At 41.7% G+C, this 16,831-nt stretch overlaps 1 protein-coding gene across 1 annotated transcript in view; it reads right to left on the bottom strand.

Moving 5' to 3' along the window:
- Positions 1-2,527: 2,527 nt before the first annotated feature.
- Positions 2,528-16,831, bottom strand: part of rem2 (RAS (RAD and GEM)-like GTP binding 2) — a 30,505-nt gene continuing 16,201 nt past the window's right edge. Inside the window, exons 4-5 of the mRNA XM_028593484.1 lie at positions 14,918-15,095; positions 2,528-4,152 (exon numbers count right to left, since the gene is read on the bottom strand). Coding sequence (XP_028449285.1) covers positions 3,830-4,152; positions 14,918-15,095 — 501 coding nt within the window. The 3' untranslated portion in view covers positions 2,528-3,829. The remainder of the gene's footprint in view (positions 4,153-14,917; positions 15,096-16,831) is intronic.

Here is a 16,831-nt window from a genome sequence, read left to right as displayed (position 1 = left end):
GGGCATGAAAAAATAAAAAGACTCAAGTAAAGTACCTCAAATTTGTACTTAAGTACATTACTTGAGTAAATGTACTTACATACTCCACCACTGGTTAAAAAGGAATAGGCTAATCAAGTATAGGTGAATTTAGTCAAATCCATAGACTGTTAATATTAATATATATGGTCAAATCCCAATTCCTTGTAAGTCATTAGTTGTGGTGCTCAATGCTCACATATTACACACCATGTTAATAATCTAAAGTGTTGTTTTTCACAGACTGTTGATTCGTACAGAAATCAACAGAAACTATGTCAGGTTAAGTTAGCCTGGGAAAACCCTGACGAACTTCTGGCAAATTTGAGATTTGCTCTGCAAGTCACTCTCAATTACAAGTGAGAAGGGTCTGGTGTCAACCAGGCTAAGAACAGGTTCAAGATTTTTTATTTTTATTTTTTTTAGGCATGATCCGTCAAAGCCTTTGACCACTCAGAGCCACCGTTCATGCAAAACGTCATCATCAGAACAGCTTTTAATCGGGGCTGGTACTGACAAAGACTGATAGCAAAACGGATCTACAATTTAAGCTTAGACAGTAGTGATTGTGCTCTAGACAGCTAAATGATAGCGTATTGCTAGTGTCATTCATTCATTCATTAGCCCCTTTGTGACTAGTTCTATCCATTGCTCCCACTTAATTAAATCCGTTGCTATTAGGCTTTGACTTTTGATAGAATGCAACTACAAAATACTCAAGATAGTCCACAGACTTGTGAGTAGAAAAAAAGTTTTTTTTCTTTTTAAACTAGACTGCAGGGAACTATATATGGCCATTTTTTGAGGTAAAACTAGATCCAGTTTTACCTCATACTATACTATCCACTAAAAAAAATTTCATATAAGACTACTATACTTGTTTCCATTTAGCTTTAGAAAGTGCTCCAAGTTCTCTTTTGTTTGTTATTTGCCGGTATAGTTGCTAGATATATTATGTTATATGCTCAGTTCACCCATATTGCAAATAAACATATTTAGTCATAGATACATTTGCTTATACTTGCCCAAGTTTTGTAGTATTTGTAGTTATCTTTTTTATTTATTTTTTTTACAATGGAGGTAAACAAAAGAAGTTTTTTTTTTCCATCGTTGGAAGGCACCGCATTTGGGGTCGACGCTGTCGTATGCGACAATAAATTACACGTTTCATATTCATAATATCTCCAGATAACTCATATCAATAATAAAGATCAATAATGTTAGAGACTTACTTTTTTCATTAGAAGAGAAATGCGCCGTTTCACCGAGGTCTTCCACGCCATAGCGGGCCTTTTAGAAGTTTCTTCATCCAACCTGGAACTACAGTGTCTTTGTACAATAAATCCATAATGATGAATCCATAAATCACTTGACATATTCTTCGATATCTCCGCATCGCTTCCAGCTAGTGTCGTATGAAAATGTATTGTTTATTAGGCCCGTCCATCTTGATTTCCTGATTCAGCGGCAGCGGACCGTGTTGACCAATCAGAGGCTGTTTTTCTGACTGTTCTTCTTTGGCGTTTTACGCGCGTGTAGCTAGATGCTTGATGCTAGATGCTGCCACTTTCCCTCCTGTGTTGCTTTGCTATATATTCCAAACATGAAACAAATGAGCCAAAATAATATATAATATTGTAGCCTAGTAAGGAGTTTTTTTTTTTTTTTTACATATTTTAGGCCTATGTGACTTTTTTATTGACATGAAGTGATGTCAGGAGAAACGCAGCTCGATAAGCCAATAGATAATCCTAACCTTGTATGGGCCTTGTATGAAGTGTGTGTGTGTGTGTGTGTGTGTGTGTGTGTGTGTGTGTGTGTGTGTGTGTGTGTGTGTGTGTGTGTGTGGGGGGGGTTATGGAGCTTATGGACTATGGATTTTAGTGTTTTTCTGTTTCCCCTGATTACCAAGACTTGGGAGAACATCTCTGCAGCATATGATTGCCCAGGTAACTTGATTGTGCATCGTACGGGGTTGAGGTTATACAAGCATTATTACACAAGGAAACCAGGTGACACAAACATTGGAAAAATGGCTTAGACCTAAGAAGGTTAAAAATTACATAAAAATAATTCCAGGGCAACGTCACCTACAAAGTAGGGAACCACTGCCATAGTTAAGAATCTGCTGCTGGAGACACCTTTTTGGGTTTTTACATTCTCATCTTTAAGCTGGGAACTTGACATATCATCCAAAATGCACTTGTTCTGTTCTGTATCTTGAAACCAGGACCGTTTATATATGGCTTTGTCTTGGTTCATATTCTCCCATGATACAATTTATTTTCAACCTGTGATTTTTTTTTTTTTTACAGCCACAAAATGCTGACGTTGCATCTTTTTGCTGCACTGTCCTAAATGGAACAACTGTCCTGAGAGACCATGTCACAGTTCCTAGAGAACCTGTGAGTCATCTGATGACCTGTCACGCCATCCATCAACCTAGTCACGGGTGTAATGAGACATTAATTTCATAACGTTGTTATAAAAAAAAAGAACAAGACACTCGTTCAGGATGTCAAACAAAAATGAATTTATTCTCACTGGAAAGACGAGAGTGCTTAGTATACTGTGACAAACAAGTGAGCTTGTGTCAGTGATGCTGCCACGCTTGATGAGATATCCAAACGTTTCCAGAACGTTCTCTTTTGGGTCACCTTTGTGGTCAGCCCCCCACAGTATTCAGTCTCAACATACATAATAATGCCAGCGGGTAAAAAGAGAAAAAAATGAAAAACATCAAAGGTAGATTAGGTTTTCTCTTGTTTGTCCTCCTGTGCTTCAAGAACATCCCTGTGTTCTGTGACTCAGCGTCTATTGAAGAAAAGTTCAGTCTGCACGTCTAGTTCCTCATAGCCACTTTGACCTTTTTACTTTCACTCCACATCCTTCGGTAAAGGGTTCTTTGTGCTGATCGCTCATGAGGCATTCAGCGGAAATATGGCTTGGGCGCTGATGTTTTTAGCCTTGTATAAAAATCACAGATGAACGTATGCCATTGGTGGTATCATCAAACACTTCAAAATCAGTACAGGACACAAAGGTGGATGCACTGTGAAGAGTGTGGCTACAAAATGCTCACACTAGAAGCATTTTTTTTTCCATATAAATAAAGGGTCTTGCCTTTGAGATGGCATTGCTAGAGACACTAGCTGGATTGTGCATTAGCTATTGGCTACTGAGGTACCGTCAATCCAGTGTCATGGAACTGTAAATCCTACAGGGTCATGTCTTAGATTGTCTACTCGGCATGCTATAAAACAGGGTTCACAATAGATATACATTAGATCGCTATCAGTCTCTACATAATCAGTGGGTGCTACTTGGGTGTGTGTTTATTTGTGACCCCCCTCCCGTTTCGCCACAGTTAGTGTCCAATCAGCATCTTGATGTGACTCTCTCCACTGTTACAAATTTTCTCTCTCTTCGTCTAATCAGGTAATAAGTGCTCGCTGATTCACCCAGACTGGAGCAGCAAATCAAGCTCGCTTCATTATCTGTTTATCTGTTGTTCTCTCCAACCTGGCCTCTTTCTCTTTCAAAGTTGGTTTCACTGATAGGTAGAAGATAAAGGTTCAGTGCTGCGACCCAGGCTGATTTCGGCTCTATCTAGGCTATCCAACTTTTTCTCTTTCTTTCTCTCCCTTCTCTCCTTTTCTGACCTTAATCTGCCAATGCTCATCTGCTCCTCCCTACTATCTTCCATTTTACCCTCTTGTTCTCCTCCACGTCATTTAATCTGGTGTGTGTGTGTGTGTGTGTGTGTGTGTGTGTGTGTGTGTACATATGTGGGAGTGTGTATGCGTGTGTATCACAGTGCACTGAGGTCGTGGCAGGAGCGAGACTTCTGGCGGAGGATCTTGCTGCCCCGGTGGCGGCTCATCTCCCTGTAGCGTCCCCGATCGCGGTCCCGCTCTCGACCATACGATACCAGCCCTGACAGGAAGCGCTTGGCCCGGCTGGTCAGGCTCTCCCTGCGGCCCGCCCCGGGCTCGCCGTCGGTCCACCCGGGGCCCACGCAGTCGCCCCTCGCAGTCCGAACTGCGGCCTCCAACAGCTCGTTGGTACCGTGGTCCAGGGAGGCTGAGAGCTCCATGTAGAGGCAGTCGAACATCATGGCACTGGATTGGGCCTCTGGTGAGAGAGGGGAACATGTTTGTGTGGCGCACATTTCATATAATTGAGGCTTCACAAACTGGCAGCTGCAAATGGCAATGAGAGGCAGCAGTTTGAAATTTAAGGCCATTGGATCATGAATCCAAACCATCCACAATCTGTTAATAACCCAGCTGCTGTGTGATGTGTGTCACCGCCACAATACCTCTGGATTAACAGCTCACTCACGGGTCTTTGGGAGACTCTATTAGAGTCTTTAGTGTTACATCTGTTGCCCCAAATTGTGACAAATGGAGACAATCTACTAGCCTGGTCCTACCAGACTCTGGTACATTTAATTTGTACAGAGAGTCTGGCCACTCTCCATTGACAGGTGTTAACTTCCTTGAATGCGGGTATTCTGTTGAAGTTTAAAACTATTGCATCTGTGGCCGGTTTAGCTCAGTTGGTAGAGCAGGCGCACATATATAGAGGGTTTACTCCTTCGACTCTGACCTGCGGCCCTTTGCTGCATGTCATTCCCCCTCTCTCCCCCCTTTCATGTCTTCATCTGTCTTCATCAAGGCCTAAAAATGCCCCCAAAAAACTATTGGATCTGCCCAGAGCCACTCTGGATCTGCCATAACCAATCGCTAACGTTTGGTTGTGACGTATGTCATGCGCATGTGCAACAAGAGGGGAGACCGACAACTATCGGCTTATATTTAGCATTAGCATCGCTAGTGTTAGCCTTAGCCAACTCCTTCACCACTGACGGAAGCAAGCTGGAAAATCTAACTTTTCCCGAACCCCGTGGTGGAGGAGGGCCACAACATCATGGCCACCAACACAACTCCGCAAATATTGTTCTTGCTCGGGCTTTAACTTCTGGATATTCGGCAGCGTTGCTGCAACGGATCGAATGGCTTCGCTCGCATCTTTCTAGCGCGCGTCCTCAACGTCATCGTTCTCAGCCACTCCCTCTGTTCGCTGATTGGACTGCCAAAAATTTGGCCGGAGAAAACCCAAGAATATACCGCACACCCAGACGGAGTACTGAAGGAAAATGAAATTGAGCAGAAGTACGTAGGAGGGCGAAGCCAGGCTAACAATCTACAGCATCTCTCACTGTGTGGGGAAGGGACACTCCTCTCTGTTTAGAATGCTTTTGAAATCTTGACTGATAGCCATCACGGTGAAAGAGAAATAGTCATAAAGGGGGAAATCTTTTATTGGGATTTCATACAATGGATACTACTGCCAAAGGAGTCTGGTGGCTTTGAAGAGAGCATAGATAACGGCTTCAGCTCCCCGTCGGAAAGGGCTGTATGACGGCAAGGTAAAGCAGTCAAAATATACTAAATGTAGCGTACACTTAAACTGATATATTTTTAGGTGGGCCTTTTTGTAGGTGGCTAAAATACATTTAGGCTAGCTGATGCCCCCATCCACAGCAGGATAAGGACAGGTGACTAAACGTGTTGTTGATAAGCCTCGGTATCTCAGCTCAAAGCTCCTGTTTGTCCCTGGTCAAACAAGCCTGGCTGATAAGAAAAGCTAACAGATAAAGAACAAACGGGCTTCACTGTCTGCTCAAATAGCATTTTCTTTTTTCAATTATACTTCAGCTTTTGTTGATTGCTTCTGCTCTGCTCTCTCAGAACCAGTATCTGATCTCTTGAGCAGATGTGTACAGAAACAGCTTTTAAGTTGTATTATTGGTATTCATAATAACTGCATGAAACCTACACTGCAACACAAAATGACCACAAAGTGTTGGCGGCTGGAAAATGTCGCGGCTATAGACGACTTTTGTGTTGTGTTGTCACTAAAAACTCTGCAGGAAAAAAAAAAACAAATCACAAAATGTCCCGGCATGGTTAGATACAACAATCATAACTCAAGGTCCTCTTGTAAACTTTTTTCCGGCATTCTTTATCAGTCAATGGAGTTTGCTCAGCTGTCATGGAGATAGATCTGTTGACAAAGGACAGCGCAAACGAGCTACAGAAAAAAGTAAGCTGTACCTGAAGATGACACTACTAAATACTCATGCCTCATTAAATCTAAACCTTTGTTAATATTACTAACTATAATAATAATAATAATAATAATAATAATAATTATAATAACTTGGATTTATATAGCGCCTTTCAAGTTACCCAAGGTCACTTAACAAATAGGGGGGAGGGGAGTTAGGGGTCAAAGGACTTAGTGAAAAGAAATGTTTTGAGGTGCTTTTTGAACATGGGCAGGGATGGGTCATTGCAATGTGACATGCTATTCTGGTTTTTGTGTGGCTGCATTTACACGGCATGAACATAAATCATATAACACAAGTTTTACAATAAACAGAATTTTGATCTGGTCCGAATAATCCAGCCACAGCTGTCGACCCATAGCAGCGTCACCTAATAGTGGGCGAGATAAGAGAGAGAGGAAAACAGATAAATCCCAAACCAGGTCAACGGGACTTATCCTAATGAAGCTCAGCGGAAATTCTTTCAAGAAGACTTCTAAGCTTTCATTCACGTCTCTCTCCTTCCTAAACTGATCAGCTGATTCGGGACGTTCACTCTTCAGTTAAACCAACCAGAATTGGCCATACATTCCATGAGCCAATCACATCATAGCATCCCTGCTTTAAATCTGTTCTTCTCTCTGCTGCCGTCAGTTGTCATTTCCGGCAAATCGTGCAACCCTCCTCCTCCCCTTTCATCTCCGGTCATCGTCATCCACGGCACCCTAGGTCCCCCTCCGGAAGACCGCTCCTGTACTACCATCCACCACCACCAGTGTTTAGACTCCAGCAGGGGATATGCCTACTCTTGGCTTCTCTACCCCTTATAAAATTATTTACATAGCAGTGGAGTCTAATCGCCAAAGACTATGTACATTTCAATATCGTGTGATGTGATGAATAAATGTATATATTTTTTTGCACCTTTCAACAAAGTTTCTCCTGATTGAAATACCTAAGAATTAAACCACATCTTTATAACCTGAAACTAGGGGAAGAGAGGAAAGGAAAGGAGAGGAAAATTAGGAGAGGAACAATAAGTATTAAGCCAGTTGAGGTGGTTCGGGCATCTGGTAAGGATGCCCCCTGGGCGCCTCCCTAGGGAGGTGTTCCAGGCACGTCCAGCTGGGAGGAGGCCTCGGGGAAGACCCAGGACTAGGTGGAGGGATTATATCTCCAACCTGGCCTGGGAACGCCTCGGGATCCCCCAGTCGGAGCTGGTTAATGTTGCTCGGGAAAGGGAAGTTTGGGGTCCCCTGCTGGAGCTGCTCCCCCCGCGACCCGACACCGGATAAGCGGACGAAGATGGATGGATGGACAATAAGTATTAAGCATGAGAGGAGAGGAGAAGGGTGCAATCAAGGAGACAAGGAGAGGACAGGAAATGAGGAAATAAGGGGAGAGGAGAGGAGAGAAAACAATGAAGGGACACAAGGAAAGGACAGTAGAGAAGAGGAAACAATGAAAGGATAAGAAACAAGATGAGACAAAGAGAGGAAAGGAAATGAGGAAACAACAGAAGAGAGCAGAGGAGAGGATATTAGGAGAGGATTGAAAAGTAGGAAGCATGCAAGGAGAGGAGTCAAGGAGACGAGGAGAGGACAGAAAATGAGGAAATTTGGGGAAAGGAAATGAGGAGAGGAAACAATGAAAGGAGAAAAAACAGGAAGACAGAAAAGGAAATGAGGAAACACTGAAGTAAGTGGATGAAAGGAAACGAGAACAAGAAAGGAAACAAATAAGGAGAAGAGAAGAAAGGAAATGAGGAGAAGAAAGAAGAGTGAAAAGCATGAGTGGAGAGGAGTCACGGAAATATGAGGAAATAAGAGGAAATAAGAGGAGAGGAGAGTAGGGAACAAGAGGAGAGGAAATAATGAGAGGACACAAGGGAAGGGAAGGACAGTAGAGGAGAGGAAACAATTAAATAAGTTGAAGGAAACAAGAGAGAAGGTGAACGGGAAAATGAGATGAAACAAAGAGAGGAAATGAGGAGACAGAAGAAAGCAGGACATAAGACAAAACAATTAAGGAGCGGGGAGGAAATAGAGTAGAAAGACGACAGGAAGAGGAAATGTGGAAATAAAAGAGACAAGATGAAAGGAGAGAGACAAGATGAAAAGGGTAATGTGTGACAATAAAGTGTGACAAGTAAAAGGAGGAGAGGAGGCCGAGGGCCACCCAAAGGTCCCTACCTGTGTGCTGACAAAGAGAAAGCAAACAACAAGTTATGGAGGAAGAGACAGCCAGCGTAAAGTGAGAGAGGCATTCAGACAAATAAGAAGAAAGATGTGAGACACAAAGACAGATCAAGGAGACGCTGAAAGGAGAGGACAGGCAAGATGGCAGATCAAATGAAAAAAGCAGGAGGAGAGGAAGGAGACAGAAAGAATGCCGACTAAGCAAACTGAGCCAGAGTGCATATTAATCAAAGCCCGAGGAGCAGGGCCACACCACAGCCATGTTGAGCAAATGACAGTGTATCACTGTGTGTTACAGCTGGATAGAGATATGTAGGGGGGTGGGGGGGTGTGAGATAGCAGAATAAAAGTGTCACTGAACATGCCATAAATAGACTTTATGACTTCAGCACTCTGCGCCAGGGCCCAGTGGTTCTTTAAGGAGGATGTTAGCCAGGCAGGCCAGTCAGCTTCCTCCGTCAGGCTCACATATCAGACAGACTAGATGTGGTCAGTCCAGAGAGAACATAAGAACATCCTTCTCAGGCGCCCCAGGAACAGAGGCGGAGCATTTTTTTTATGAAGATAGAATATGCTGAGTATAGGCATCTCTCATTATTCATTCATCACCTCCCTACCTCCTCCTTCCACTCGTGTCATTAATAAGAATACACCAAAGCAATGACCGAACTTGAGTCGACAGCGATGTGCAGTCACCAATGTACACTAATTTTACACTTGCTGCCTCTGTTTAAATTACACAACAAAGCCAACCAAACAGGATTTGACCCCAGACTGTGGTTTCCACACGTCCAGCGAATAAACACACACTTTTCTATTGTTATGTCCTTGTGAGCACCTTTGACTGATCTGATTTGAGATTTAAAATCTTAAAATTTGAAAAAACAAATATTCCTTGATGTTGAAACCACTAAAGAGAAAAATATTGCAAACACATATGATTGCCTCTATAACATATTATTTTGGAGACCCTGTCACTGCCTATTTTGATCACATGTTACATGGCCTCATGAAGCACCTGTCACCTGGTATTCTTGATTTGACACCATACTAAATATGGCCCTTCCTTTTAGCTCTGCTTCAGCCTTCACAAACTCCTGAGGAAAATATCAAGGACTTCTCAGCTCTCTTTGTCAGCTACTCATTTACTTTGATTCTCTGCTGTTATGTAATGCTGGTACACTTGGCTAGCCGAGCTTGTTGGCAGTGGTTTTATATGGGGGTTTACTGAGCAGGGTCTCACTCATACAGCCTATGTCTATCTACTGTTGGAAAATGAAAAGAAAGAACTTAAAGTAAAAGCGTGGTAGAGCTGCAGAGATGAGGGTGGGTTCTCTAAGGGTTGACTAGCAATCTTTTCACATTACAGGGAGTCATTTGACTGGTCTGGATGAAATGTTGTGAGGAGTCATAATTTAAACTTCTTTTTTATCGGAAATTTGAGTTCACCTTTGGTCACAGACAATTTCTGCAATTGCAGGTGAGAACATTTATCTTTAAAGCCTTTCAGGACTAGCAGCAGTGGTTTAGAGGGGTAATTTAGCAATTTCTGAATAGCCACTATAAAGGGCAGAATTTGACAAAAAACAGGCAGGCCAGGATGATATTCTATAGAGTACTACTGTACAGAATAACCATTTTCATACTGGCAGGTCAACATATTACAAAAGGGGTTAAAGGACAAATCCGGCACAAAATGAACCTAGGGGTTAATATCACGTGTACCGAGTCAACCGTTCTCTGGGATATGTTTTCATGGTAATCGAACGACAAACGCCGTGCAACCAGTAACCAGTTACATAGCTCAAGCACGGAGTTCGATTGGTCATGACTGTTTTCCCAAGATGGCGCCCGCGACTTTCTAAACTCTCTTTTTAATAAACTGCCTGTACACTTACAAAGTTCTCAATGCTTTGGTTTACATGTAGGGACCCTCATTATGCTACCGTGGAAGTGTGGTGCTACTTTGAGCCTTGTTAGTGGTATAAAAATAGCTATTTCTTTTTACTTTACCCTTGCCCCGACAACTAACTTTATAAGCTAATTAGCGGTTTGCGATAAAACTGGTCACATTTAGCATGAAAACATATCCCAGAGAACGGTCGACTCGGTACACACGTGTTATTAACCCCTAGGTTTATTTTGCGCCAAATTTGTCCTTTAACATCACCTCAATAAAAACCAATGCATTGATGTCTCACTAGCTATACAGCCTCCTTTTGTAAAAAATATCCTCTGTCTGAAGGTCTAAAAACTCACAGTGGTTCTTTCAAGGACAGCAAAACAAGCCCCACTCTCCGCCAACACACACATAATGCATACCACACATCTGTTTGAACCGAGACTCCCGTTCATACACTCTCACACACACCATTCTCACACATTCCATTCCCTTCGTCACTCCTCTTCTCGTCCCTCTTATCGCAGTCCTCGCTATAAAACAGCCTCGCAGACATCAGGCAGCGAGAAGATGGAGACATGAAGCCGCGCGTCTGCCTGTTCACTGCGTTCAAGTACATGCAGGCAGTTGTGCATGTATGGCGAGTACAAAGATACATAAAGATAGTAAGAGCAGCAGCATCCTGTAACAGGGAGATAATCCCAACAGAGATGTGCCATCTGGAAAAAAACAAAACCAAGGACCCAAGGGACACAGAGAAATGGAGCCCCTCCAGAAGATTAGATAGGGAGGGATAGGGTCATGTTTGCAACAGCAGCAAAATATGTGTTTTTATGTTTGTATGATAATGTGACAGTAGATACATTTACAAACCAAATGTATACTGCAAGTACACACAAATTGTAAATATGACTGTAAAGTTTAAATGTATATACCATATAAACTTTGGATGCAATTCAAGTTTAAACTGTTGTCAGTCTGTGCTCCTTCTCAATGCAGTCACTTTCTATTTGAAACTTGAATGGAATCCAGACAGTGGGATGGTCTGCTAGAGCTACATAAAAGAAAATATTTAGTCCAGCAAAAGTATAACCTGCTTTTGGTCTGATTTTTAAGCATCACTAAATGGATTCAGTACAGCATTGTGTGATTTTTCTTTTTGCCAAGATCTTGCTTCAGTGTATACACATGCCTATAAAATATTCATGCCCATGGACTTTTTCATATTTTCTGTTATGACATTAAATCTCAGTGGAAGGAATTAGAATTTCTTGACAATGATTAACTGAAAAATACACCTCTCACACACAGACTTGTACCTAAATTGAATACAAATATAAAACACAAAACAATCAACTGCATTAATTAATAGGGGCAACTTGGCAGCAGTTACAGCCTTTAGTCTACTGAATGCACACATTTAGTGAATATTTTCACTGATTAGTTTAGCAAGATAGCATGCTAACATTTGCTTATTCGCACAAACCACTGCTGAGGCTGATGGGATTGGGATTATTTGGTCATGAACAATTGAACATTTTGATCTGATGATGGCTTTAGATGAAAAGTCAGGGGATCACCATAGGGATTACAATTCATCCTGTTGGGGACATGTCTGGACCAAATATGGCAATCCATCTAACCGTTGCTGAGACATTTAATTCAAAACCACATGTCAACCTGCTATTGCAGCTATTAAAATCAGATATCATCAAAGGACTACGTTATGATTCATACGAAACAAAATTTCACGACAATCAAAACAATATTTGTTGAGATATTTCAAGGCCATCTGACTAACCGCCCCAAAGCTAGCATGGCTAAAAATACTGTCCTGTTTTGTATCATGGTGGGATTGGCTAGCCACATCGCTGCAACAAATTACTAAAGAAAAGAAAAGGACACAGTTTGATTTGTTTTTTTAAAGCTATAGTGTGTAGTTTCTATCACCCCCATGAGCAGGGGTGGGGCTAGAAGGGGGTATGGGGTGGCACCGCCCCCCCCCCCCCGACAGATAATTGCCCCCCCCGTGCCCCTCCCCAATCCACTGGGCTAGAGTGCTGTCAATCTGACAATTGTGATTTCCATTGGATCAGAGTACTGTCACTTGGCTGCCTGTTCTGCCAATTTTCCCGGCACTTGTCACATGACTAATTAATTAGTTTCCATGACAACTATTCAAAATTCTGATACCATGGGACCAGCACTGTTTTTTTTTTTTAAGTGGCAGACTGAGCCTACATAAGTGAATTGTATTCGGAATTGTGTTCTATCCTATTCAATATTTCCTATATTTGTAAGCAGATTTTCTATGCTGTATTCTGATGAAATATCCCCCCGGCCCCCGATGACTGATTATTTGTCCCCCCTGTGCCACCCCAGTTTAAAAATCCTGGAATCGCCCCTGCCCATGAGGAATTCTAAGTAATGACAACAACACTGACGGCACGTCCACATCATACAAGCCTTCCGTGATCGCACATCACCCCCACCCCTCCTCCACGCAGTTGCTAGTAGCCAAGGAGGACACAGAGGATTAAAAAAACATGATGGACTCTTTTGAAGGGGTAATTATCTTCACTCAAGTTTCTGTGCGCAAAATTCACCAGACGACACAATCTTCTGAACAAAGCCATACTGAGAAATACAGAGAGAGCTGTGTAGGGCTGTTAGTCTTAATTAGCTTTGTAGCAACTCATTTGGCAATGGCTTGAATATAACAGACGTTCAATAATTTCAAAAAGTTACGCACTAAAGCTTTAAATAGGAGTCAATACAGTGTTTGGGCCGTAAATGTCTGAACAAAGAGTTAAAGAGTTAAAGAGTCAAAGTGTTTTATATTTGTCCCCAACTTTGGTCAATTCGTAGATTTGTTTTTCTGTTTATCATTCTCAAAAAGCCTAATTAGGCTACACCCCGTATGTTTCAATGCGGTAAATCAATGAAATATAAAAAAGCCATGGGGGTAAATATATTTTAAAGATAATCTTTATTTCCATCACTTTACAATAATAATAGATGATATCATTTTCTCCCTACAAGGAGGTTTACCAACAGGGCACATCCCTGGATATTGTAAACAGTGAGGAAATTGATTTTGCTGATCAAAGATAGATGCCAAGAGTCTTTCTAATGGAGAGACTGATGTCGGCTTGGAGGAAGATAAATGGTCAAATACCAGGGCTGAGAGACGAATGAGCCAAGACAGAGAAAGACAGAAAAGAGGGTAAAAAGAAGTGAGAGATGTGATAGATGATATTGCACAAAGCACACTACCATTGTTCTCCAGGGGAAAATGTGTATGTGTGCCTAACTACACAAATATCCACATATCCATTATAACCAGCAGAAAAAAGCATCAAGATCTACCAGATCACTGTAATTACAAGACATTTTCCATTTTTGGATTTTCCATTTTGGAGAGCTGCTTGAAAGGCAGAAGTGAACCAGATGCAGAGTGCATTTCAAATTGTGTGTGTTCCTCTTTTGCATCATTCACCCAGCAGTCTGGCGTTTGTTCATCACTGCTAAAAATTCGTAGTCATTTTTGAAACAACAGGTCTTTTATATCAAACGCAGGTAGTCAAAAATTAGATTCTTATTTAGATTAGCCGGCAACCGTCGATTTTGTCCGCTGAAACAACTGTTATTGGCAGATTTTATTAGCTAACATTAGCGCCATGACTTGGTTGAAATGTTTTCAGCTGGATCATTTTAAAAGAGAAACAATTTGGTGAACAACGTGCTGTCACAGACAATGATTTTGGCTAGGGTTACTAAAGTGTAAACTTCCAAATCCAATAAAGAACAGGACGGGGCTGCTAACATAGCATCCAGGACCACCTTTCACACAGTAAGGAAAAACTACACAGGGAATTGTGAACGGGGCTTTCTGTCTTTCGTACATAGCCTATATCCCCACAAAATATAGGTTTGGCTGTGAAAGTAACGTTGGGTTAGGTTTCGATTGTATATAGTAAGCAACTTAGCTGGACAAGCTAACATTTGCAGCCTGAGCAGATAAACACATTGTTTAATCCATTCCTTGCATTAATGCCTGTGTTTTGGTTTTGGAAAGGCGAAAAGAATAAGAATAAGGTCCGGAATGAGTTTTAGTACAGTGTGATCATGAGCGTTGTTGCCGATGCATCTGACACGATTTAGGCAGAAAAAATGTTCACGGAGGAGTTAATGTATTAGAGTTTAATTCAAATTAACATTAAGTCACGTTTATTCATGTTATGTCATTTCATTCTAATGAAATAGCCTGAGTAATGTTAGCTAATGTAACGTTTACTCGCTAGCTTACTATTAAATGAGTCGACTACCCATACTGTAGCTAATGTTCGGCTAATGTTCAGCCCAGCGCTGTTATCCGTAATTATACTAAAAATAACTTCATGAGTGTGAAACGTTGGTTATAAAATACAACATAATTTTGTCTACGTTATCAGCTATTACATTTATTTTTGCAAGTTAGACAGTATGCGCGAGTTTATTTGCAAGGTTGTCACAACATCATAGTAATATATTGACAGTTACAAAGCACACAAAAAAGAAGCAAGTACTTCCCATCCGTACTAGATATGGTTGCTATGATTGGACAATCGCTGTTTTGGGGAGAGGTTCGGAAAGGGCCAGTTGCATTCATGTATGACAGGTTTACATTACAGACACTCTACTTACCCTCTGAGCTGATTTCACGGGAGCGGACAAGGTCGCTCTTGTTGCCAACCAGGATGATTGGTGTGTGTGGCTGGGACTCCCTGAGGAGGAGGCGGAGCTGGGCGGTGCGGTGGAAACTTCGCCTGTCAGTCACCGAGAAGACCAGGATACACACATCACACTGTAGAGTGGACAGGTCCTGGGGATACAAACACACACGTGCACACATTAATAAAACAACACTTCAGTGTAGCAGATACTGCATAAAAGAGAGGTCCGATGACAGCTGACTGGGTGTTGGATGTCAGGTAGCTACACATTATGCAAGCTCATTTACATGCTACATCAACAAATTAACAATTTGTCCTTGAACATCATATTTAAAGTCAGATTCCTCCTTCCAAGTCCTAGTTTTGTTGTGCTGGAGCTGAAAGGACATCAATGTCAATGCCAGGCAGGCAGCACTCACGTTTGTATCACTGTCCCATGAGAGAAAGCAGAGGAGGCTTTGCTCAACTTGACTGTACACACGACACGCTTCACTTTGAATCTCCTGACCCTTTTAACAGTGACCACGAAACATCCCATCGGGGTTTCCTGTCACAGAGGCTCAATTAGCCCGAGTGGTTCTTGGAGAAACAGCAGCCTTAAGCTGCCTCTGACCATCTTTGTCCTCTCCCGCTTTCTCTCCCTGATTCTGTGAGTCAAATTGACATATTGGACTCAAGGTGGTTCACAGGTGTAATAATAGGTCATGGCAAAGTTCTCAACTAAATTCATCATATCCAGAAAGCATTCATGGCCAAATCCCTCCCAGCTTATCATTTGTTGACCTAATTATTTATCAGTCACCTAATTTGGTGAGTGATATTAGACGCAGGGAGGGACATTGCCATATGGCTCAGGGTGAAGTTAAATTAATTCCCCTGTGGTTGTGAACTACAAAGTCAAAAGCAATCCAATTTTGCATTTGAGTCTTAAATCTGTGGTCATGAGGATTATGTATGGACCATTTGTGTCGCAGCATTGTAGCTTTTTATATGATTCACTGTCTTTGTTCAGAATATGGCCAAGAAAAATCAACCTTTTATTATGTGGTTCCTCATATTCCCCTTAAAACTGCACTAATACATATTTTGGCGTAAACCTTGTCCCTCCATATTTAATCATTGTTTATTGTTTTTTCATAAATCAATGCTAATGCTCACCCTTTATGTCTGTCTGTGGGTTTTACAAATATTTAACCAATGAAAAGTAATAAAAGAGTTTGTGACTAAATCTTGTAACTGCATTGGATCCTCAAACTGTCGAACACAGCAGAGCTGAAGGTAAACAGTGACAAGTCGACTTCGTCTGAGATAAATAGCTCAATAAAATGTTTTCAAATAAGCCTTTTTTCATGTGCTGAAAAGTAACGGTATAGGACATACAAGGTTTCCGCCCAACAGCGACTATGTGTTATATGAAAGGCATCGCTCATAGTGACAAACCCATAACAAACTACCACCCAACTTTACAGTCCCCTTCAGCTCCACGGAGCCCTTTACCACCTATCAGCTCATTGTTTTGATTTTATGGCTTGAAACTTTACCGTTTGTCTCGCTGCCCTCATCAACCCTGTACTAGGCAGCTGTTTTCTGTGAAAGAAATAGTTGGTTAATTTTGTCCTGCATTTAGCTGCTAAAAGAGAAAAATATGTCCCTCTGGAGTTAGAGGAGAGCAAAAAATTTTTTTGAATATGGGCAAAAAAATGACTCCAAATAAATACTAAAATTGTCTGCTGGATGGGTAAATAGGCAACTGCATGCTTACACGTAACTGTTGTGTTTACAGCGTATTCTACTGCCAAAACGCAGTCCGTCACATTTAAGCCCTTGCCAAATGAGTCCACACAATGTTGATTAAGCCTATTGCCGCCAGTGAAAGCTCTCTGTA

Source organism: Perca flavescens, chromosome 12 (assembly GCF_004354835.1).
Source record: "Perca flavescens isolate YP-PL-M2 chromosome 12, PFLA_1.0, whole genome shotgun sequence".
NCBI classification, from domain to species: domain Eukaryota; kingdom Metazoa; phylum Chordata; class Actinopteri; order Perciformes; family Percidae; genus Perca; species Perca flavescens.
The sequence above is the reverse complement of the archived record's forward strand: the minus strand, read 5'-3'. Positions and strand labels throughout refer to the sequence as shown.